The sequence below is a fragment of the Rhinopithecus bieti genome, unplaced genomic scaffold (genome assembly GCF_001698545.2).
Source record: "Rhinopithecus bieti isolate Rb0 unplaced genomic scaffold, ASM169854v2 scaffold_14826, whole genome shotgun sequence".
In the NCBI taxonomy this organism is placed as follows: Eukaryota; Metazoa; Chordata; class Mammalia; order Primates; family Cercopithecidae; genus Rhinopithecus; species Rhinopithecus bieti.
The window spans coordinates 318,645-343,544 of NW_016808328.1; the positions used below are offsets into that span (position 1 = coordinate 318,645).

Below are 24,900 nucleotides of genomic sequence, written 5' to 3' on the forward strand. Positions count from 1 at the left end.
CAGCCACAAGATCTTCTAAAAGGCCGTGACATCACGGCCCAGGTGACCGCGGCCCAGCCAATGAGCCCAGGCGGTGAGCAGGCTCCTCGCATCCTGTGAGCTGAGGTTGGGTTGACACTGGGAAGGCCTGGTCCCTCAACCACAGAACCACAAGGCCAGGCCCTCGCCGCCTCCAGGGCCCTGCGCGGGAGCTGGTTGGCTCCTGGTGCTCCCCACCCCCGGCCGCCCTCGTACCCACCGGAGCCTGGGCTCTGTCGAGGGTAAGCCTCATTCATTCATTCCCTGTGGCACTGGAGGGGCCTGCTCTGCTCTGTCAGCCTCGGAGCTCCTCCACCCTGGCTGCTGAAAGCCCCTTCCCGCCATCTAATGATACACTCTGCATATGCTTCTGTTGAGAATTTGTGGCTAGACATTCCTGTGGGACCGGGAATCCAAATTCTTGGGTACAAACAGAAACTTACTTTCCTTGGGGATTTTTTTTCTCTCTCACTCACACACACTCTCGCGTTCTTTCCTTTTTTCTTTTTCGTAGCAGCAGGGGGGGGAAAGAGACAAAACAAAACAAAAAAACAACAAAAAGCAACACCCCCCCTTTTTATTTTCAAAAGTAGCTAGGGGGGAAAAAATCAAACAACAGCCAACCAAGTGAATCCCACCTCAACCCCCGAAGGGCTGAAAATTCTCGCCTTCTTCAGAGTGGGGCATGGCATCGAACAGCATCTTCGACTCCTTCCCGACCTACTCGCCGACCTTCATCCGCGGTGAGTAACGATTGCCCAGGGCCGTGGGTGGGGAGCTGTGGCCAGGCCCCGGACCACGTCCCTCCACCAACCGCCCCGGCTGCCCTCAAGCGCACTGCCTAAATCCTCTGGCCTCTGAAAGCCTGAGGTGGGAAGAGGGTTTGGTGGCCTCTGTGGTCTCTTGGCGTGGAACATCGCTGTGGCACTTTTATCCTCCGCTGGTGGAGACAGTAAGCGTGGGAGGCAATGGATACTCCAAGACCTCAAGACCTCAAAGTGCAGCCCTCAGAGGGGCCAAGGAGAACTCTCAGGGACCCTTGGCTTCCTGCTTCACTAACGGGGCCCCTAGGCCTGCAGCCCCAGCCCCTGTCCTGCCTGGGACTCCCCACCTGGGCTCAGGAGGTCACTGCTGACAGCTTCTGGAGAGAGCTGTGGGATCTAGGGGTCTTCCTGAAGACCACCGCCCACATTTTGTGTTTAACTCCTGGGGTATCAGAAACAAAGGGAAGAGAAGCCACAGGCTTTTGTAGAAAACTGCACAGAGCTGGGCTGCACTGAAGCTGGACCCGCACGGGGCTGGGGGACAGACCCTGAGAAAGTTCATGGATTTGGCCACGGAAGAGGAGAAAGTGTTTCTGGGCAGGTTTTGCCTTTTTTGGTGGCTGCGGGGATGCAGAGTTCTGGGTTGTGTCTCCCTGCAAGGACAGGGAGTCTGGGATCCCCGACCTGGAGCCTCTAATGGGGCTGGGACTAATGGGGAGACTTCTCCTGCCTCTGTCTGGCATTTAGGGCTGATGCACCCTGGCCTCAGACACCCCCTGCTGCCTTCCTCCTCCCCAGCAGGAGCCCAGATGAGGCTGTGACACCTGAGACTGGGGATCAAGAGTCCCTGAGCTCAAGTCCCACGGCTCAGTGGCTTCCTTGCTGAGAGACCTTAGGACGGGAGTCACTTAACCCCTCTGTGCCCCAAAGAGAGTCCCCTCTGCTTGTAGAATTCTCATTGTCTGAGCCGAGGGGTGGACCGTGTATAAGGGCCGTGCCTCCGGATGGTTCTTGCGGACCGGTTCGCCTCCAGAATAGAGGGGCTGCACGAGATTTAGAACTTCAGGGTTGGGGGCTGGTGCTGCCTTTCCTCAGCCGAGGCAGTCAGCAGAGATGCAGAAGTGGGTCTGCCTGCCTGCCCGCCCTCCTGCCCATCGGCCTGCGCTGACACTGGCTGACCGAGTGATTCAGGGCTGGTGCCTGGGTGGCAGGCTCGGGGCAGGGACCCAGGCAGGTTTGGGTGTTTGAGTCCGCAGGCTTCTGGGAAGGCTCGTCTGAGAGCGGGGCCTGTTCCTCTTCCCTGGTGGGGCTGAGAAAGGCTGTGCTGCTGCCGATGGGGACTGAGTCAGGGAGAGAAGGGGGCCTGCTGTCCCCGAAGTGGGGCACTCCCATCAAACCTAGCTTCGGCTGATGACGAGAGGCAGCCCCAGGTCTGAGATCCGAGAGCCGCGGCTGCTTCCTCAGAGTTGCTGCTATTATAACGTTGTTCCCTTTGTAGTCCTTGGAGCTAATTAAAGGCAGTTCTGTGGCAAGAAAATAAGAGTTTATAAAATCCATTTGCCAGGTCTTTGTAATCTGTATTTCTCCTTCCGTGTGCAAGATGGAGAAATGTAGGGTTTAAAATAAAGAAACCTTGGGAGACAGGGCTAGAGCCCCGGTCGATCTGGGCTGGGTTCTGATCCTCGGAGCCTGGGAGGTGGCTGGCAGTAGCATGAAGGGCACAAAGGGAGAGGTGGCTTTGGCTCAACATGTAATGTATGTGCCCAGAGACAGGAGGCCACCAGGCAGAACGGGCTGATCCTGGCCAGCAGCGGCATAGAGGGCACCTCATAGGCTGGGGTCTGTGGGGAGGCTTGGAGTCTGGGGTCTGGGGTTCAAGGGCCTTCCCTGTGCTTTCATGGAGACCTGTCTCCCCTTTTCAACCTTCTCTCTCCTGTCCAGTTCTGCTCATGACGTGCACGTCGTGGGGGCCTGTCTCCCAAACCCCATCCCTGGAGGCTCACAGGGCTCCAGCTGCCAATTCCTTCCTCAAACAGACCCAACCCCAGGGTCCTATCTGCAGGGCGCCAACCCCATGCTGCCCCTTCAGGGCCCGTAACTTGCTCTGGGTCACCGACCCTTGGCAGTCTCAGGAAACCTTCAGCTTCCTCCTCGGAGTTGCGTTTTTAAAGGCATAAGACAAAATCCAAAGGATTACAAAGGAAAAGAAAGCGACAGAAATACCGTTGTCAAACTCAGAAAGCAAGCTGGTGACATAGTGAGTGACTCGCTCTGTGCCTCTTCAAGAACTCACTGAGTGACAAGACCCCACGGTGGGCCATGCAGTTGTGATGAGCATGAACAATATTTCAGGTCATCCTTGACACCCCTGTGAGACCAGAGAGCACCTGTGATTTCCACTGGTGGAAAATTGCCGTGGAATACGATGCTAAATTTCAGCTAGAGGCCGGGAAAAGTTAAGACACCGTTATCTCCAGCCCAATGTCACAGACCCCCTAAATTATATGCAAGACAAAAACTCTGGGTCCATCCGGGTCTCATGTTCTCAGAATCTTACTCAGGCTGTTCTCTCGTCCATAGGCTTTTAACAGAAGGGGAAGGCTCTCCCTTCGCCCCCCACTGCCTCCTCTTCCTCCTACCTGCGCCCTCCAAATGCCATCCCACCTCAGTCCCTGAGCAAAGTGTGATGGAGCCAGCGGGTTTTCTGAGATCACCACCCCTAGAGAGTTTTAAACACCGAATTCCCAGTTCCTACCTCAGGCTGCAGAGGAGTCCCCATTCCCACCTCAGGCTGCAGAGGGGTCCCCGCTCCTACCTTAGACTGTGGAATCAGAATCTTTAGGGTTTGGGCCTGGGCAGGTGTGGTTTTGAAAATCCCCCAAAGCGATTCTGATGTGCCTCTCAGGCAGGTCTGGGGACTGCTGCCAGGGGAGCCCAGTGCCCCACCTGGCTCTGCTGCCAGTGTGCTGTGTGACTGCGTCTGAGCCACTTGGCATCTCTGAGTCCCTGTTCTCTTGTCAGTCAAACGGCACAAGTGAGTTGCATTTGGTGCCTCCTGTGTGTCTCTGTCTCCCCCACCTGACAACCCAGGGTGGTCCCTAGCATTATCACCAAGCTCCTACTACCCCAATTTCCCCATAGGCCAATGGAAGATGACTTCCCTTTTGTCTTCACTGGCAAAAACAGGCTGAGAATGAAGCATCCCATCCATGCTCCTGCCTTCAGGCACCTGTACTCAGCCAGTGCCACGGTCTGCACAGGGGCCTTCGAGGCAGCAAGGGAGAGTTCCAGACCCCTGAAGAGTCTGACTGCTTGTGCACGACGTTCCCACGACTCCCGCCGAGCCCTCTCCTCTTGGTTTCTCTGACTTAAAAGAGTAGAGGTATTCATTTTGTGCTAAGGGATCCGAAACTTCCCTCAGTTCACTGTGGAGAGAAGAGGTGTGGGAAAAGGGTAGAGAGGCATTTGGTTCCCATCCTGCAGTAGAGACGTGAGCAGGAGGTGAGAAGAAGGCAATGTTTACTCTCAAGGCTGGTGCATGGATGGTGGAATTCTAGAAGCTAGAATGGAAGGTGTGAGAGTGCACAGGGGCCCCCTGGGGTCTACTCCCAGGCAGGACAAGGTGGATTTATTCCCCCTGTGTGACAAATGGGGAAGCTGAGACCTAAGAGCTGTGATCCAGACACTCTGTGTGACTAGGGACAAGTCCCTTCCTCTGGGCCTCAGTTTCCCCATCTGACAATTATGGGCCAATGGCCCTGAGGACTCCTGAGTGCCCATGCGCAGCTCCATTGGGGGCCATACCTTCGTTCTGAATCTGCCTCACAAGACCCTCCTCTGCACCCCCTGGGGCACCCCTCACACCAGGTCAACTTTGCTGAACCCTCACTCACAGCCCCACAGGCAAATGCTCACCCTGAACACTGGAGGTGGGTGTCCCTCCAGGGAGGGAAGCCGAGGAAATGGGCCCAAACTGCCACATGTAGGCTTTAAGGGGGCTCTGGGGGGCAAAGGCGTTCATCCGTTCAGTCAGTCATTTCCCGAAAACTTATTGAGGTGTAGACTATCAAGATTCCAGCTCGGGCTTCAGAGCCAGGCTATCCAGATTCAAGTCCTGACTCTGCCCTCTGCCCTCTATCGTCACCTGCGTGAGTGACTTCGCTTCTTTTTCTCTGGTTTCCTCATCTGTAGGGGTTACACCAACCTTGCAGAGCTAAGGAGAGAATTAAAGGAGCGTGATGCTCGGCACAGAGTAGTTACTCAACAAGCGTTTTCCATTTGTTGAACACCATGAGCATGGCCTTGTACTGGGAGCTTGGGGAAGACTGGGTCAGGATCTCCATCCTAAGAGCTCACCATCTGGTGGAGAAAAAGATGGGTCAACAGAAAATTGCCTTGGGCCTGGGGCATGATAAAGGTTTTATGGGAGAAGAACCAGGGATGTGAGTTCAAAGCCCAGCCTTGTGGAAGAGAGAACAAGTCCTCTGGAGGAGTGACTTGGAAACTGGGTCCCCAAGGGTGAAGAGGTAACAAAGACAGGGAAAGGATGTTCCAGGCAGAAGGAGGGTCCTGGGCAAAGGTGTGGACACAGGAAAGAATGAGCTGGCTTGGGAGCCACGGGGAGGGCTGGGAGCATGGTGTGGTTCTGGCCAAGGTCCCCCTAGCAGTGGTTGGAGTTGGCCGGCAGCTCCTCCCCTGAAGATGCCTGGGAGAAATGGAAAGTGGACTCTCGGGTATGAGGTGGGTCTGTGTGGAGGCAGGGGGTGGACAAAATGGCCGTGGGCAGGTCTGGCTGAGATGGTCTGACTCAGAGGTCACTGGACAGGGAGGAGGCTGCCCAGACCAGAGAGGTCAGTCACTGTATCCTTTCCGAAGGTCCAGGAAGTTCCAATAACAGGGAACTCTCTGTTTTAGCACTGAAAGCCCCACGTCCCAGGAAACCCCTTCATCCCAGGCAACCCTGGACGGCTGGTCACCCTGAGCACATGTGTCCATGGGGCCTCCCCCTCCCCGCCATCCCTGGGAGAGGAACGGACTGACCGCTAGCCCTTCCGTGCCCACTATGGCGCTTGCCTGGCGCCACGTCTGCTAGGTCCCTTTGACGGCGGCTTCTGAGGCTGCCCTGCACACACCCGTCTCCTCAGACCACCCTGCCTGTCCAAAGTGCCCCCCAGGCTGGAAAAGCATTCCTGGGAGCCCCCCACTGCCCACAGGGTCTAGGCAGGCATGAGCCGGCCCCACACAGCGGGACTGTGTGTCCAGGCCTTACCGCACCCCCTCTGGCCGGCCGGAGGCCCCCAGCAGCCCCACTGGCCATATAGAGGGCCCATTGACGCCTGGGCCTGGAGGTGGCCGCATCAAAGAGGAGGCTCCCTCGGTTACCTGGGGGGAGGAGGCCGGGCGACGGAGAAGCAGAGCCTGAAAACCTGACCTTCCAGTGGGCTGTGAGAGGCAGGAGGAGAGTGGCGGCCTCTGACCCCAGCCTTGCCACTGAGCCAGTCTGGACTCCTCCATAGGTGGGAAAACTGAGGCCTGGGCTCTGGGTTCAGTGGAGCAGCCCCAACACCAGCTCTTACTGCCATCGCCTGGGGATGCCTCATCTGCAGACCCTTCCTCAAATCTGCCACCCAGAGTGTGTCCCCACCCACTGTAGTTTGGGAATCTCACCCAGTCTTCCAGACTGAACCCAAATACTCCCTCTGCTAAGAGTCATTGCTGGGACACCTGCAGCCACTGGGGAGCCGTGTCCTCCTCCGAGCTTCAGTCTCTGGGCCAGCCCTGAGACTCAGCGAGTAGTTCCCTACCTTGCCAGGTTGAAGAAAAGAGAAGGAAGGAAGGAAGGAAGGAAGGAAGGAAGGAAGGAAGGGAGGGAGGGAGGGAGGGAGGGAGGATTGCTTTTAGCCCTCTGTGGATCTACAGCCCAGGTCTTTGTCATCTGCCTTGAAATAGCGCCTCCTGGAGCCCCTGGACACAGTGGGGATGGGAATCTTGGGCCTGGGGCTGGGAGTGGGACTCTGGTCTTGCCTTGAGAAGTCACAAGAACAAGGAATAGTGAATCAGTCCAAGAGCATGTCAGAGCCGGGAGGCAGAGAGTTCCCCTCCTCATTTCATAGATGAGAAAACTGAAGACTAAAGAGGCATGTGGTCTTGTAAAACGTCAAATTCAGCAGCAGAAAAACTGACTTTCCTTGCCTCTCTGGGGTCCAATCATCTGCCTTGCATACAGTTTAGGAGTCAGAACAATCTAGGTTTAAACTGCACAGTAGCTGGGTGACCCGACGTGTTAATTCGCCTCTTAAGGTCGCAGTTTCCTCCTCTGTAAAATGGGCTAGTAACACCAACTTCAAAGGGTGGTTGGGAGGAGTGACTGTGGCCCTGCCCTGAGCCCCGCATGTGGCACCTGGTACACAGTGAGCACTGGCCTGGCACAGGCTGGCCTCCTGATCGGCTCAGGCCTCTCCACACCAGCGTGATCCCCTGCCACTCAACAGATGTTTCCACATCTCACCCTCCTGCTCTTTCTCCAGCACCAAGCCCTGGATTTTTTAGGGCTAGAGAGGGCTGAGCAGGCACAAGACTAGAGGGACTGTCAGACCCCTTGTCAATGGCTCCCGGGATAAAGGAAGGCACTCTTTGGAGAGAACGCAATGTAAAATTCAGCTATAAGCCTCAGCTGCAGCCAGGCTCTGCCACTTCCTTGCTGTGTGGCCTTGGGAGAGGTGCCTCACCTCTCTGCGTTTCGTTTTCTCACCTGTAAAATGGAGAAAACGAATAGCACCCACCTCAAGGCTTGTTGGGTAGGTTTAATGAGATAGCATATATCATGTGCACAGCACAGGGCCTGGCACAGACAAGCCCTCACGGCATGCCAGAAATTACTAATATTTAATGTTCCTCCTCCTCTGCAAAAACCTTCTGTCTGACTCTAAGCAGGATGTGGAAGGTGAGAAACCCTGGCCTGTCTTCTCAAGGCCCAGCTTCATGGCCGCCCCTTTGGGGAGCCTTCCCAGCCCTTCCCTTTCTCCCCTCCAGGCGCTGGGGGTGCTCTGCCACCGCTGCCCCTCACTCCTCACCCCACAGGGATCCAAAGGGTGCTCTTGGGAGCAGGGGCAGGCTCACAGGTGACATTCAGCCCTTCTCACTAAATGGATAGAGGAAAGAAAGAATGAATGAATGGATGGATGGATGGACGGACGGATGGATGGATGGACGAATGAATGGGCTAACAATTGGTCAGCCTGAGAGGTTTCCAGCTTCTCCTTCACTTCCCCCTTCGCTGTCTGGCTTCTTCTTTGAAACACGTGTTGGCGCGAGCCTGAGCACTCCGGTCCAATCGGTGCAGGCAGCGTGAAGGTTTAGGTTCCTCTTTGGGGTTTTCTTTCGAGTCTGGGAAAAGTGTGTTTGGCAAAAGGTTCAGACTTACGTGTGGGCGGAAAGGGCAGACGCTTATAACTTATGATTTGAAGGGTGACCAAAGTCGGCCCCCCTCCAAACATCCTTCAACGTGGGACATGGTGACTGAGATTCCACCAGCACACGCAGTCCCTGTGGGGGTGGGGCTTTTGCAAATGTAGGTCCTTCCTGTCACGCACACCTGAGTGTCCACAGTCTGCCTGATTCCTTGGCCTTTGTTGAGAGGAGTTAAACAGCTGGAGCAGAGAAAGCAGAGGACATCTGGGGGATGGAACACTTGGAGAGTGCAAAGGGAAAGGCAGACGGAGTGGAAAGGGGTGGGGAGGAAAGGAGGGGTCCATTTTGGTCATGCCCCTGTTCCCAAAACCAACTTGCCTGGGTACCAGGGCTGAGGACCAGCACCTGTGGCTTGGCCTCCAGTGCTCCCTCCTCAAGCCTGAGCTCTGTCCCACTCCACCTCCGTGGGGAAAGCAGGGGCAGGAGGTGAGGCCTGCTGACATGCTTTCCCCAGCATTTCGCACCCCTGTGTCTCGGGAAGAGGTGCTGGATCCAGGAGGGATGGAGAAAGGACCTCAAAGTCAGAAGTGATAAACAGCCCACGGAGAGAGCCTGGTGCCCCCACATCTCCCACAGAGCAGCTATATCCCTTCCCAGGGGGAGAGGAAGCCACCTCTGAGAGCAAGGCCACCTCAGAAAAAAAAAAACTAGAGGGAAACACTGAAATGTCAATAGTAGTTAATGCTGTATGGTGTGCCATTATGGCAGGTAACCTTTATTTTACATTCTTTTGATGATTGTGCATTTTCCAAACTTTTAATACTTATAAATTTAAGGGAAAACAATTTTTGTTTTCAAAGAAAGAAAGAGGAACAGGCAGCCCCACCCTCCCAGGAACAGGCAAGCTGGGGCTCCCGTTAGCCTGAGCTCCAGCCTGGGAACGGCCTGCTCCCACCCAGGCAAGGCCCTGCTGGCCGCTCTGCTCTCTGTTCTTCTTCCCACATCACTGTGTCTGTCACCTGCCTCCTTGGCTCTGCCTGTCGGGCTATGGAGCAGGGTCTACCCTGGGCTGCATAGAGCCATGCATATAGTAGGTGTTTGTTCAGGAAATGCTTGTGACCTGAGGTGTGGTCCCAATCTGCAGACAGTTTCCCTGGAGAGGTGGGCCTAGGTCCCCAGCAGACTTAGGATGTGAGGTGGGCGAATTGGTTGCTGCTGATTCATTCAATGAACATTTATTGAGCATCTGCTGCATGCAAGCACTGTTCTGGGCACTGGGGATGCAGAAGTGAACACAATGGACAAAGATGCCTTCTCCCTGGGGGCCGACATTCCAGTGATGTGTGGAGAGAGACTGCCTCAGGAACCATCCTCCCCACAGTGTTTTTCAGTGTCGCAGCTTTCCATTTATAGATGGGGAAACTGACACTCAGAGAGGAAGCAGTCCTTGCCTGAACTTCCACAGCCAGGGAGTTGCAGACGCTGTTCTAAGCTCCAGGGCCTCGAGATTCAGCCCAGACCTTAGCCCACCCAGCCCTACTAAGGTAGGCTCTCTCTTCTGGCCACCCACACCCCTCTGGCTTAGGTCCTTCCTACCTGTGTAGAATCTTGGCCTCCTGGGACTTCTATAAATGCTCCGGATTCCCCATTAAATCCTCATCACAGCTCCGTGTGCTGGGCATCACCACCTCCATTGTGGAAATGAAAACAGACTCAGGCAGATGGTGGGACTTGCTGCAACTAATGTTTAAGAAGAGGAAAGAGGACCTTGAGTCATCCTGTGGTCTGTCTGACATCAAACCAGCCCATCAAACTCTCCCTTCTGCCTGGAAGGTGTCTTCTCTTCCTTGGCCTGAGGGCACTACCTCTGCGGAGCCCTCCCTGATACCTCTAGGTGAAGTGATTCATATCCTCCTCTACGCAACCACAGCTTCAGGCCCTTCTCAGATACTTCCTGAAGGCTTCCTAGAAAGGGTGGAATCTGAGATGGGTCTAGAAAAGGCAGATCTGGGAAGGAAGGAACCTTGCTGGTACAAGCAGAGTGAGCAGCATGGGCAAAGGTATGGAAGAAGGACCACACAAAAGGATTACATGGAGATGGAAGGATTATGGGTCCTGTGGAGGGCTTGAGGGAGAGGAGACTGGTGAGGAAGGTGGGCCAGGCCTGGGGTTGGTCATGGCTTCAGGACAAGGGGGTCTGGGACTGAACTGAGCTGGCCCGTGATGTGGGGCAAAGCATCCCATGATGCACAGGGCGGTTCTCTGAAATAGGCCAGTGTAGACAAGGCCTTGAGGGTAGGTACGTGTGTGAACAGAGACCACAGGGGCCTCCCGCACCCGCTCACAAGCCCTATTTTTGTCAGTCTCTAGACACACATCTGAGCAGCCGAAATGCACTTGCTTTCAGGCACGTAGAGGGCTCCGTGGATGGCCACGTCCGTGGTCGGACAAGGACAAGGGCGAAGGCTCAGAGCAGTCGAAGGGAAACCTGTCCTGGGGAGAATCCCAGGGCTAGTGACGGCGGCATGATTTTCAGGGCACGGTGCAAAATGAAAATACAGGATCCCTTGTTCAAACATCAGTGAGAATTTCAGGACAGCAACCACAGAACATGAAACTGAGCATGAGGCCCTTCTAAGCAAGGGGCCGTGTGCAACTGCACAGGCCTGAAAATAAACCTCTGTCTGCCTTTCCTTCCTTCCTTGGTCTTGTGTGGGCTTCCATTCTTCATGAGTCCACAGTTTTAAAATACTAATAATAAGTGAAGCCTTGGGTGAGAGCATAACTTGAAGATTTTAGAACCAGTAAGAACATTAGGGAAAACATGAATCCAACCAACGTCCCCACCCTGTCTGCATTTTATGTTGTAGAACACCTGAAGGATCTAAGAAATTTAAAAATAAACTCGGTAATCTCAACACCCAGAAAAAACCGCTATAATTCGGTGTATTTCCTTCCAGTCTATTTTTATCCCACGTCTTGTTTTGCCTCTGTGGGTCTCTTTCCTCCATGTGTGAGGCCATGCAGATATGTCTGAGAACTTCAACAAGAATAGCAATAGGTTGGGCATGGTGGCTCCCGCCTGTAATCCCAACACTTTGGGAGGCTGAGGCAGGAGGATTGCTTGAGCTCAAGAGGTGAAGGCTGCAGTGAACTATGATCGTACCACAGCACTCTAGCCTGGGTGACAGAGCGAGACCTAGTCTCAAAAAAAAAAAAAAAACCCACAGTAACAACATTAACAGTCATTATAGGTTGAACATCCCTCCAAGATGGCTGGGACCAGAAGCATTCGAATTTAGGATTTCTGATTTTGTTGGATTTGGGAATAGTTGCATTATATTATTAATCCAAAATCCAAAATTCTCCAATGAGTATTTCTTTTGAGTGTCATGTTGGCCCCAAAAAAGTTTTGGATTTTGGAGCATTTCAGATTTCAGATTTTTGAATTAGGGGTAATCAACCTGTATAGGTGTTAGGATATGTCTACGAAGAATCTAGAACAGCACCGTCCCATAGGATTTTCTGTGATGATGGTAATGTCCCATGTCTGTGCTGCCCAACACGGTAGACTCCCGCTGCAGGTGAATACTGACTACTTGAAATGTGGCTACTGTAACTGAGGAACTGAACTTTTTATCTGATTTCATTTTCATTATTTTCATTCAAATAGCATTTAAATATTTTCATTTAAAAGCTAATGGCTACTTTGTAGGGCTCTACAGAGCTGTGGTTTTTTTTTTTTTTTTTTTTTTTTTTTTTTTTAACCCAAAATTTTTGAAAAGTTTTATGCATAACAAGCATGTACTGCTTTAGTAATCAAAAGAAAGGTACTAAAATTTTAAGTTTTAAAGCATTCGATGCTACCGGAAAAAAAAAATACTTTAGATTTTAAAAGCCTATGATGGGGGAAGATTGATCCTGTTAGAATAAGATCTATTTTTACTTTTCCAATCAACGTACAGAAGAACGAATGTGGGGTTTAGAATCAGAAGCTGTGAGTTTGTCTACCGGATCTGCCACTTACTGGCTGTGTGGCCACTTAACCTTTGTGAACCTCAATTTCCTCATCTGTATGATGGGGATATTGATGCTAGTGACCTCTCCAGGCCGCTGGGGGGACTGAATCAGACAAGGAAGGTGAGAACAGGAGGAACGGCCTAGCGATGGTGCACATGACTGGGGATGATTTCAGTAGGTGTGGAACGACTCATCCCTGTGAGGGGGTGTTCCTCATAGCTCTGACTCCCCTCGCCATTTCCTAGAAACCAGGAAATGAGGGTGGCTTCTCCCAAAGTGTGTTCAGATGTTATCAGGTGGTGAGCAGAAATAATGGAGCTCTGTGGTCAAACAAGGTTGGGACTGGTTGTTTCAAACAATGTTCGAAGGTGTTTTGCTGCAGGACTTGTCAGAGCCTTTGATATGCTACTGGCTACCTTGTTGGGCCATGGAGATCTAAAAAAGTGTATGCTCAGCTGTTTATTGAGTTATCTCTTGGGGTGAGATGATGCATCTGGAAGGGGCTGGTGTGTGCAAAGTCCACTTTGGGAAAAGCTGCTCCAGAGAGCGCTATTGAATCCACCATGGGCTACAGGCACTGTGGGGGCGGGGAAATTACCTGTTCAAGGACCTAGGAAATTGTATTGAAACTTCAAAGGAAAATTTGCTGGATCCTAAATGCAAAAGAGAAAAGTACAACGTTGAAATGAATAAATTCGTAATTGACTGTCTAGAAAATATAAATTATGACTCAACTCTTAAATAGTTCCATTAGCGGTAAACATTTACATAGCTCTTAACTCTATGCCAGCCACTGTCTAAGTGCTTTACATATCTCTGTTCATTTTGTTTATATATGTATTTGAGACAGGGTCTGAATCTGTCATCCAGGCTGGAGTGCGGTGGCATAATCTTGGCTCACTAAAGTCTCTGCCTCCCAGGCTCAAGTGATACACCTTAGCTCATTTAATCCTCACAACCCTGTAAGACAAAAGTTATTATGAGGCCCATTTTATAGATGAGAAAACTGAAGCCCAGAGAGATTAAGGCATCTGCTCAGATCCCCCACCCAGGCAGCCTGCATCCGGAGCCTGTGTGGCTCGCCAAAGCACAGTAGCCATGAATTAATGGACGTTTCCTCAGGTCAGGGAGCATCCTTGGTCTTCTCTCAGCCCCTTTCTGGTAAGAGCTGGTGGTGCCCCCATGAGCTTGGTTCCCACGTCCTCCACCCACACCTAGAGAGGCTGGAGCAACTCAAGGGGTGAAGGGAAGCCAGGCAGAACCAGTTCCACCACTTTCTTACTGGGTGAGTCATTGCCTCCTCTGGGCTTCAGTTTCCTCATCTGAGAAATGGGCCAGTAATCATTTGTGGAACAAGAGAGGGGAGATTCATAAAACTCAGTGCATGGCCCATGCAGAAGGGATCTGAGGTGTGGTGGTCCTCTCCTTGCTCAGTGCATAGTTAGAGAAACTGAGGCACAGAGAGAGAGGGACAGGGCCAAAGCTGAGCTCAGAGAGCACCCTAGGGAGCCAGGCCAGAATCCCACGCAGGGAAAGGGTTTCTTTCTCTCTCTGTCTCAGCAGGCGCCCATGCTGCCTTTTTTTTTTTTTTTTTTTTTTTTTTTTGACAGAGTCTCGCTCTGTTGCCAGACTGGAGTGCAGTGGCAGGATCTTGGCTTATAGCAACCTCTGACTCCCTGGTTCAAGCGATTCTCCTGCCTCAGCCTCCGGAGTAGCTGGGACTACAGGCATGCGCCATGTCCAGCAATTTTTGTATTTTTAGTAGAGACGGGGTTTCACCATGTTATCCAGGAGGGTCTTGATCTCCTGATCTCGTGATCTGCCCGCCTCCACCTCCCAAAGTGGTGGGATTACAAGCGTGAGCCACCCCGCCTGGCCTATGCTGCCCTTCTTATGGCAGCACATCAAGCACTTTGGCGGGGACCTCTGGGTTCCTCTCCCCTAGGCTCCTCAGCTCTCCTGGGGCCCTTCCACCTACTGCAGGTCTGCCTTATCCAGGCTCATGCCCAGGCCTACTGCCCAGGCATGGTGCAGATGTGCCCTGGCATTACTTTGTCAGGTCCCCTCTTCTGAGCGAGGGGCAGGCACACAGGCATGGCCCTGTTCATGGCGCCCTGTGCTTGTCCAGGTACCCCAGATAGTCCAAGCAGAGGGAGGTACTCCACATCTCTCTACTCCAAGAACAGAGATCCACCCCACACTCAGCCACCTATGAGACTGCTGTGTTCCAGGGCTACCTGCCCACCCCCCACCCCCTGCATTTGAATTTAACGCTCAGCAGTTGCCATATTGAAATGCTGGATCATTTTCGCTCTGAATTAGTGTGTTGTAAGTGAAGTCTGATGGGCTAATGCAGCATGCCTGGGGACTTGGAGCCCGGGTCCAGTCTGCCTCTTGCTGCCTCCAGGGATGGGTCTTCAGCAGCCCGATACCCTGCACTGCCGCCCTCCACTGAGGCAGGCGTGGGGAGGAGAGGGGCATGGAATCTGCACACCAAGTTTTGGGGTGGCCCCTGAGCATCTGTGAGGGTCTACACTATCCGCACAAGTCTCCCCAGGTCCAAGGATGTGTGATATTGGATAGCAAATAAAAAACACCATCGTGGGTTGAGAGTCCACAGAAGAAAGGAAAAACTTTTTTTCCTGCATTTTGAAAAGGAGTCCTGTATTTTCTTTTTGCACTGGGTCCTATAAAGTAGGTAACTGGCCCTGCCTGAGGATTGGGGAGACATGCAGGGCCCCCAGAAATACAGTGAAGGCACGGGGCGAGCTCAGATGAGGCCTGCCCTGTTGAGTTTCTGCAAGTGAGAAGAGGGAGCAACAGCTCCTGGGGTCTCCTGGGGTTCCAGGGCCCAGGCAAAAAGAGGAGGCTGCAGGGTGAGGACCCTGGGACATGGAAGCCCCGCCCACAGGTACCCTGAGCTCAGCTATGTGGACCCCTCCTGGGGTGACCCCATGCTCTGACCTTCTGCCAAGCAGGGTGCCAAGGGCCAAGGCCAAAACCCCACTCCAGAGAGTCCTGGCCCAGAGCGGCAGGCCGGAGGTGGCGGGCGGGCTCCCGACGGCCTCTCTGGCCCTGGCCGCGTGGATGATAGGCCGGGTGAGGTGGGCTCCTGGCTTTCACACATGTCATGGGGAATGGAAAGCTCACAGAGCCCACTGCAGAGTGCAGGAGGCCGGGTCACAGTTCAGTCAGTGATGAGGGCCGGTGGGGGTCGGTGACGACTCGGACTAGAAATCAAGCTGTGGTCAAGGTTGGGACTCAGCTTGTGGCCGTTTGGGGAGTCAGATTGGGGCCTCTCTCTGTCTCGTTCACATCCGCCAGGTCCTCAGTGCGGGTGCTGGGTCGGGTCTGAGTCACAGGAGGTGCTCAGTAAACGCTCCTGGAGGAATGAATAACTGAGCGGTCCGCTCAGAGAGGGCATGGCTGGAGTGCAGCCCTGGACGCTGGACACGATTTGCATTTTCCATTTAGCCAGACTTGGATTCAAATATTGCCTCTGCTGCTTACACCCTGAGGGGGATATTTAACCTCCTTTTTGCTGTTTCTTCATCCATACAATGGGGAGAATGACAGTACTTCCCTCTCAGGTTTTTAGAGAATTCACTAAGACAAACCTGAAGTGCTCAGCTCCACAGCTGCCCATGGGAAATGCTCGAGTATGTGGGAATGAATGTGATCATATCGAGAAGACCTGCAGACCCCCATGCCCTCAAAGACACTCACAGTGTTCACTGTGGTTATAAGACTTCAGGCTTTAACATTTTTTAAATGTGTTTTCTGTATTTTCCAAGATTTTTCATTGTGCTCATATTATTTGTATCACAGAGGCAAGCGGCAGGGGGCAGGGTGGGGGGCTCAATTAATGTGATTAATTGACAATATTGTTTAAATAGACAAAAATAAGCGGAGGTCAGGCAGAGTTGGTTCCCCCCAAGCATTCACTGTGGTCCCAGCTTCCCAGAGGCCCTGACAGCATTTGGGCCCTGTGGCCTCCCTACATGTAACCTTGTCCTGGATATGCCCCTCCCCCACATGCATGCCTGCCCTGCATTAACCCCAGCAATGCACCCCTGCCATGCACTAACCCTTCTCTCCATGCACCTCTGTCTTGCAGGCACCCCCACATGCACCCCTGTTCTGCACATGGCCCTCCCCCACATGTACCTCTGTACTGCTCATGGTCCTCCCGCACATGGACCCCTGTACTGCTCATGGCCCTCCCCCACATGGACCCCTGTATTGCTCATGGCTCTCCCCCACATGCACCCCTGTCCTGCATGTACCCCTCCCCCTGCATGTGCCCACCTTCAGGTCAGACCAGCACCAGCTGAGGGTTTCCGGTAAGACCTGCGGGTGTGCTGGGGCCTCTGTCACAGGCTGTCCCAGCTCAGCAACCAAAGTCTGGCCCTGCCACCATGTCAGGCCTCCCGCCCTGTGTGCCCACCCCCACCCTGTGCGTGTGAACACACAGCACCCTCACACAAGCATACACACACTTCACAGGCCGCACCTGCTGCAACAGACACATACTTTTCAGGAACTCCTTCTGGGGGGACCAAGGGCCACCTGGTGGCGTGGTCGAAGGGAGGCTGCAGGGGGAGGCTGCTTAACCCCTAACCACGCTGCTCTTCCCATCTCTGGCCAGGAAATCCTTCTTCTTCCTGGGGGTCCCCAGACACCTGTCCTGAGCTCCTGTCCACTGGGTAGATGCTTCCGGAGTGCTGAGGCCTTCAGGAATCCAGTACTGATGTGACAGAGTCAGGGCCCCAGCTCAGAAGGAGGTTTCCCAGCTGGGAGAAGCCCCAGTGATGTCTGGAGGGTCCCATTATCTGACAGATGGGGAAACTGAGCCTGGGAGAGGGTGGGGCCTCCCCAGGTCACCCCAGGAAGAAAGGTAGAAGCGGAAGAGGCAGCCTCACCCGGTGGAAGCACACAGCAGAAAGGGCAGAGGAAGCCAGTCGTGGTCAAACTTCTCTGGGCTCTGGGTCCCTCGCCTGTCAGACAGGGGCCACTCAGGCCATGCCAGCGCTGGCTGTGATCTGCGGGGAGCTCCAGAAGTATTCAGGGAGCTCCAGGTGAAGCCCACACAGCTCTGTGGGTTGTGGGGAAAGGAGGATGCAAACAGGGAGCATCCCCAGGGGCCTAGGTTAACCCCCTGCAATCATTTCTGTCCTCTTCTTCCTGTGGGGTTAGTTAAAAAATAGCCACCCATCTGCTGGGGCGGGGTGGGCCAGCCTCCATCTGGGGCTGTCAGGTCCCTCCCAGCTCAGCCTTGGGCAAAGACCTGCCCAGTCCAACCCCTCAAAGACCAGGCTTGGCTGCCTGTGGTGAGCTGGTCCATCTGGCAGGGTTCTCTCTCCCTTTGACTCAGCACTGAGTATCTGCACCCACTGTGCTCAGAGCTGCCACAGGCCTAGAAGGCCATCTCTGAATCCCTGCTCTCCCATTTCACAGACGGAGAGGGTGAGCTGCAGAGGCCTCCCAGGGCACATATGGAGTCAAAACAGGGACAGGACCTGGCCGCCCAGCTTTTAGGCCAAAGCTTGTCCTTGCTTCTGGGTAGTGTTGGGACTGTGCCCCATTGGGTAGCAGGTAGCGGGTGTACTGGGTCAGCGCCTTTGCACCCCCAGGTGACAAGACCTAGGGCCCACAGCTCTCTGGAGCAACCTCAGTATTCTCACCTGTAAGATGGGAGACAGCCATCCCTAGCTTCAGGGTTACCGTGGAGACACACAGAGACGCAGAGGGTCTGGCACGTGGTGAGCTCCGTGGGTTAATCATTGACAAGTCTGATGTCTACACAGGCCTGAGGTCCAGAGCACCCTCAGACCACAGTGACCTCTGTGGCTGTTTTGGTTGGAACTAAGCATCTGGGCCTTAGACCTTAGACCATAACGTGGAGAAAGAGCTGAGTAAATGGGTGTTTTCAGCATTGGATGGAATCAGTGAGGTCTTGGGTGTAGACAGGGCTTTTCTCTGGAGGAGGTGGAATATTGCCCCCTGGCTTTCTGCCAAGCTGAGAAGTCCAGGTGGCTGGTGGGAGTGGGGCTGGAGAGCAGCTATGGGGAGGATATGGGGCGGTGTCCAGAGCCTCTCAGTGTCTATACTGGGCTCAGCAACCCCAGTCCCAGAATCTGTGCTAAGGAAGGAACCAGGGATGCAGCCAAGACATTCACGCAGGGTGTTCCCTGACAGAAATCCGGAAACCCCCTAAACAGCCCATCACAAGGGAATTATGGTGGTCCATGAGTGGGGGGATGGCCTTTCCACACCCTGGCCCCTACCAGGCCTGTCCGGCAGCCACTTGTCCCCTGCCATCAGGGAGGGTTTAAGAAAACAGGAGAACACACATACACACGTTGGCGGATTTCAAAAGCAGGTTTAAAGGACCCCATACTGTATGTTCCCAACACTCTAAAAGAAAGGAAGGAGCGAAGGGAGGGAGGGCGGAGAAGAGAAGCAGCAGCTAAATCTATACATACAGTAAGAAGAGCAGAAGGCAGAACACCCAGTGGGAACGATTGTTCTGGGTGGCAGGATTATGGATGGTTTTAATTTTCTTCTTCATAATTTTATTATTTTCCAATTTTTCTTTAATGAATGTGTATTATTTTTATAATCAGAAAAAAATGTGTTTTGTTTTAAGGAATGGGGGGGTTCGAGATTGTTCTTCCCCTTTTATAGACTCTGAAACTGAGGCCCAGAGTGGAAACAAACAGCATTGGTTCATTCACTCAGCCATTCATTCACTCACTCATTCGTTCATTCATTCATTCATTCTCAAATGCTTCTGGGAACCCCACTAAAGCCAGACTCAGTTTGAAGCCCCATGCCAAAGAGCTGAAAGGGGCCCATCTCCGTTCCCAGGGAGGTCACCGTCAGACAATGTAAAGGACACAACAGCAAGTCCTTACAATGCATTCAGACAAGGGGTCATGGTGGGGAGGGGAAAGAGAGGGGGCCAAGTTCTCCTGGGAGTTTTAGAGATGGCCTCACAAAGAGGGAAAAGTAGGACAGGGCTTTGATGTATGAGGAGCAGTTCGGCAGTCAGAGAAAGCGGAAGCACATACCCTGAAAAGGAACTGGGGGCTGTTAGACAGAGAGGATCCATGGTGTTCAGGGGAATGGGTGGGGAGATAACATTAGAACATTCAATGAGCCACGTTTGCCAAAGGCCTGGAATTGCCTGGCTCTGCTGCTCGATGGTTATGTGACTTTGAACAAGTTACTAAGCCTCCTGGGCCTCGGTTTCCTCATCTGGAAAATGGGCTAACCACCTCATTGGGTTATTGCAAGAACCGAGTGAGTTAATAAATGTAAAGCACTCAGCCCGGGTCTGGCATATTGAAGCAGCTATGAAACTGCTTTTACTATTTGCTATGATTCACACTTTACCCTGTAGGCATTCTGGGAGCCAAAGAGGGTTTTTAAGCTAGAAGTTAGTGTGAATTCATTTGCTTATCTATTTCACTCATTCAATAGACATTTTTTGAGATCCTAATACGTACCTAGGAATGGTTTTATGTGTTGGGGATGAATTTGCCAGATAAAATACAAGACTCCTAAATTATTTTAATTTCAGATAAACAATAAATAATTGCAACATTTGGGGCAACTTTATACTAAAAAGGTCTTCATTATTTATCTGAAATTCAATTTAACTGGGGTGTTTTTTATTTCCATTTGTTAAATCTGACAACCCTATCTGCAAATGTAACACCAAGCAAGCAAAAAATCCCTGCCCTCCTGCAGCTGACCTTTCGTGAGAGAAAAGAGACAATTCATAAGTCAAGCTATTGTGTATCAGGCACTAATAAATGTGCTAAGGAACTGTCAATCAAGGAAGGGAGAGACATTCGTTTCCTGTGCCTGCCGTCATAAATTAACCCACTATTAGTGTCTTAAAAAAAAAAAAAAAAAAAAAACACGCATTTATAATCTTACAGTTCTGGGGATCAGAAATTCTCTATGAGTCTCCCTTGGCCAAGATCAAGGTCAGGGCAGGCTGTGTTCCTTGCTAGAGGCTCTGGTGGAAAATTCGTTTCCTTGTCTTGTCTAGCTCCTAAAGGCTGCCTGCTTTCCATGGCTCATAGCCCCTCCCTCCGCCTTCAAAGCCCACAGCTTTGGGCCACGTTTTTCCCATGCCGCCATCTCTCAGGTTCCCTAATCAGTTTCCACGCCCCATCTCCCTCTGACTGTCCTTTTCTGCCTCCCTATTCCATGTGTGAGGACCCTTGAGATCACATGGGGCCCACCTGGGGAATCCAGGATAATCTCCCATCTTAAAGTCTTTATCCTTCATCATATCTGCAAAGTCCCTTTTGCCATATAAGGTAACATAGCCGCAGGTTTGGGGATTAGAATGTGGATATCTCTGGGGCCATTATTCTGTCTACCACAGGAGACCAGAGAAGGCCTCTTGGTGGAGGCAGCAGGGACCTGAATGAAGCGGGGAGCTGAGCCAGGCAGACAGAATGGGAAGGGCTTTCCAGGTAAAGGGCGGCATAGGCAAAGGCCGTGCAGTGGAGTATCATGGGCATATTTGAGGGCAGGGTGGCTGGAGCAGGGTGAGGGAGGGGCAGAGTAGAAGAAGATGAGGTCAGAGAGGTGGAGGGTGGCAGGTCATGTAGAATCCCATCAAGGCTGGCTGGAAGAGGAGAATCAGCTCCCTCCTGCTCCTCAACTGCCCCCAAGCTCTGCCCCGCAAGTACCACCCTGTCCTGCTAAGCTGACACGCATTCCAAGAGTACTCACGTTTTAATAAGAAACTATGTAAGGCCCCAAGGGCTAAGTCGCTAATGTTTAGGGCCAGCGATGGACAGTCAAGAAGATATTTTATGGCAGGGAGAGGCACAGTCTCACCTCCCACAACACCAGGGAATGGGTGATCTTCCCTAACATCAAAGGCCAACCTCTTCTTAGAAGAGTTTGCAAGATGAGAAGGAAGAGGCTTTCCCTGCAACATGAGGGATTCAGGTTAGATGTTTAAAAGAACTTCCTGTGTGCTAGCAAAAAACTGTCAGGGTTGGCAGCATCTGGGAGCCTAGCTCCTGGCTGAGGACCCTGCCCTCAGGGGCCTGACATTCAGGGACCAGCAGAGGTCCCACGATGACCTGAGGGAAGAATGAGTCCTGATCTTGGACTTCCCTGGGCCCCAGCGCATCACATCCCCTCTCCAGACCTGTTTTTCCGACACAAGGGGACTGGCCTCAAAGATCTTCGAGGGCCCTCCCAGCACTGGCCAGCTGTTTCAGGGCTCTTATTTCTTAAGACAAAAACCTGGTAGCTGTGTGTTTGACAGGCTACTTAACCTTGCCAAGCCTCAGTTTCCCCATCTGTAAGTGGGGATGATCATAGAATCCCCCTCTTAGGATGGAGCGAGGATGAAAAGAGTTAAGCTGTGTGAGTTCTCAGAACCGTGCCTAGCACAGTGAGCCCTCCATCAGTGGGAGCTACTGCGATGAAGATTCTAACATCCTCAGGGTCTCAGAGCCTCAAGTCCATGACCCTGTCTCCAGGAGCCTCACATTTGCTGGCTGTGGGATTCTGAGTCTCCAGACACCCCCCTCCACCCCACTGCCAGCATGCTCCCAAAGCCCTGGTCTCCCCCACGTGCTGGGTGGCATGCCTGCCCCACAACCACATGAAAAGCCATTCCCCCAGGGTGTCCCCACACCTGGGGAAACCGGCAGTCTGCCCGGCGCTGGCCCCGCCTGGTGGCTGGAACACCGGGCAAGATCAATGACGCCCGGCTCGGCTCCCAGTGCTGCCACCTTGTTCCAATCAGGGCTGGGCGCCTTCCGCTCCGGACCCCCACCCAGTCCTGAGCCACTGCCCCCTCCTAGACCCTACCCAGCTGCCCACGTTTCCAGCCCTGTGACCTCTCAGGAGTGGTGCCCACAGACTGGCTCCACAGTGGCTGCAGCCTGCCTGGACTTGGGTGGTTAAATAACATGCCGGGCAATGGGCAGGCTCCAAGAAGCACCAGGCTGGGAGGCGGGAGCCTGGGTCAGGTCCTGGCATTAGGATACCACTTGATGCTGCCCCTCCCCACTCTAGCCTCAGTTTCCTCAACTGCATGTCAGGCTACTTAGACTCACCCCATCTGGCTCTCAGGGCTGCTGTGGGAGAAGCAATAGAGAGAAAGGGCAGTAAGAGTTTTAGGAACTGGGGATACCGGAAGTGCAGAGGAGTAGGAAGAAGGCAGGTGGGTAAAGCCAGTTCCACTGTACAGTGGGCCCTCTTACCAGTCCCCTTCTCCCTTCCTGGGTCCCTCTCAACCCCCTGGTCTCAGCTTTGATGTCACCTGCTCCGACAGACCTTCCCTGACCACCCTGTCTAAAGTACTGGCACTGAGCCCCTCTCCCCCCATCCACCCAGTCACTCTCTATGACTGTACCCCCATCTGTTTCCTTGAGTGTCCCAAGACACTATCAAATATTGGCGTGCTTACTTATTTGCCTCCTTGTCTGTCTTCTGTCTGACCTGCTGAAATCAAAGCCCCAAGAAGCTCCATGGCTTTCTTGTCCATTGCTTGTATCCCCAGCACCTAAAATAGCCCCTGGAACATAGTAGGTGCCTGATAAGTGTGTGTTGACTGCTTGAATCTAGTGCCAACTCTTTTTCCTCTGTCTGTTTCTTACTTCTCTTTTTCCTTCCCATCTCATCTCTTCCTTCATCTAAGCTCAGAGCTGCTAAGGACAGGACTGGGAACCTTTTCCCCTGGGGACACGGATGGGGGCAGGGGCAAGCCCAGGCCTCCAAGCGAGCTAAAAGGGCCTTCAGATCATCCCGCCACCCTGGATTTCACTAAAGCTCAGAGGTGAGGCAGCGAGAGGGACCCCGATGAATGTCACATTCCTGCCAGTAGAAACTTACACCAACAGCAAATGACAGAGTGCCCAATGTCTGAGCCTGTCACCTGGACTTGCCAGGCAGGGAGTCCAAAGCCTGCTCTAGCTCTGTTTGGCTGTACCCACAGCCTCAGCACCTCCCCAGCAGCCACGACCCTGTAAGGAGGCAGGGACTCAGCTCATCACAGGGGGCTGGCATCACTCTGGGAGCAGGTCTCCTAGGCAGCATCCTCCAACCCCAGCCAACCACCCTGCTGGCCTTTGGTCCCTTGGGATCAGCTGTGGACCCTGGAGCCACCATTCTGTGTTTTGTTTCCATGAAGTCTGAGCTCCCCACATAGCCAGGCCAGGAAACGCAATCTGGGATCAGGCTGCTGAGGTTCAAGGCTCAGCTCTGATACTCACCTGGAGTATGAACTTGAACACGTTCCTGACCTTGCTACGCCTCAGTTTTCCTACTGTTACAATGAGGGTGATGATAAATGTACCTAATACAAAAGTGGCTCCAGGGATTCAACAGCGTGTGTCAGTGTACATAACATTAGTTACTATAATCGAGGGGCCTGGCTCCTGGGATGAGGTTGCTGCACAACTTTGGCATTGACAGAGCTGGTTCGAATCCCAGCTCTGCCCCTTCCTATGTAGGTGCAAGGGACTTCCTTGCCTGTAAAGTGGGCCCACTGACACATACCTGGAGGGCTACTGGCGGCCATGAGGAGTGCTCGGGGAGCGTGCTCAGCATGGGCTGTTACCTAGAAGTGCTTACCTAGGTGGGGGCTGCCGTGATGAGGACAGCTGCACGGGCCTGTAGAGATTCAGCTGAGAGTGTGATGGTACACAGGACCCTCTGGATGAAAGAGTGATTTGGCTGAGAATAAACACATCCCAGCTTTGCTGCTTCATGAATAATTATACAACATGATGCACATTTGAGCATACTGTCCATTTTTTTCAGGGGTTTGGGCAGGGGACTTTTCTATCTATTATCTTTTGCTGCCCTTTAAAAATATTTTTAAACGTGTAAAATACACGTACAGAAGAATGTATAAAATATAAGCATTGTTTAAAGAAGAGTAACACAGCAGACATCTGTTTATCCACCAACTGGCTTTAAAAAACAAAGCACTAATGGGACCTTAGGGCTCCCACCAGTGTCCCCTCCCTGACTGCATCCCTCTCCCTACTCATCATGGATGGCAAGGGGTGGGGACCACTCTGCTGATTTTTTTTTTTTTAGTAGATGCAGAGTCTCACTTTGTTGTCCAGGCTGCTCTCAAACTCCAGGCCTCAAGTGATCCTCCCACCTCACCCTTCCAAGTAGCTGGGATTACAGACGCAAGTCACCGCGCCTAGCTGTGATTTTTGTATTAACCATTCTCTTGCTTGTCTGTCTGCTTTTTGCCTTCGATGTCATTTTCTATTTATAAGAGCAGAAATTCTGGGACGACCTGAAAGGCAGCAATAGGGGATGTGACTTGCTGGAGCTCTTGGAAATAATTTGTTCTCCCCATTTCACAGACGAGGAAACTGAGGTTTGGAGAGGGCCAAGGTCACGCAGATGGCAAGGTGGGAACCCAGAGCTGGTATGCTCTGAATCACGGATGACTGGCTTAGAAATGGAGCTCTGCAGTCGCTCTCTCATTTGCTTAATACGTGTTTGCTATGAGCTGAGCGTTTGAGACACTAGTATCTGGTCTGGCCCGTGTCCCATCCAACACTTGAACTCCCTCTATAATATCCTGGTCTCACCTTGAATACCTTCCAAAATGGAGAGCTCTCTACCTCTGAGGGGATGTGTTTCTATTCTGAGCCAGCTCTCAATACTTCTATTT

The 24,900-nt window shown here is 52.7% G+C and overlaps 1 protein-coding gene and 1 long non-coding RNA gene across 4 annotated transcripts in view; one reads left to right on the forward strand and one right to left on the reverse strand.

The window, feature by feature from the left end:
• Positions 1-290: 290 nt before the first annotated feature.
• RUNX3 (RUNX family transcription factor 3) overlaps positions 291-24,900 on the forward strand; it is a 65,221-nt gene continuing 40,611 nt past the window's right edge. Inside the window, exons 1-2 of the mRNA XM_017886550.1 lie at positions 291-443; positions 609-761. Of these exons, the coding sequence (XP_017742039.1) occupies positions 704-761 (58 nt within the window). The 5' untranslated portion in view covers positions 291-443; positions 609-703. The remainder of the gene's footprint in view (positions 444-608; positions 762-24,900) is intronic.
• LOC108538453 (uncharacterized) overlaps positions 7,522-24,900 on the reverse strand; it is a 28,960-nt gene continuing 11,581 nt past the window's right edge. For 2 of the 3 annotated variants that reach the window (XR_001888080.1, XR_001888081.1), the window contains 4 exons: positions 23,835-23,915; positions 12,811-12,865; positions 9,789-9,932; positions 7,522-8,168 (listed from right to left, as the gene is read on the reverse strand). This is a non-coding gene — a long non-coding RNA (uncharacterized LOC108538453). Of the gene's footprint in view, positions 8,169-9,092; positions 9,467-9,788; positions 9,933-12,810; positions 12,866-23,834; positions 23,916-24,900 lie in introns of those variants that run through there. The other variant, XR_001888082.1, reaches the window with a different exon arrangement.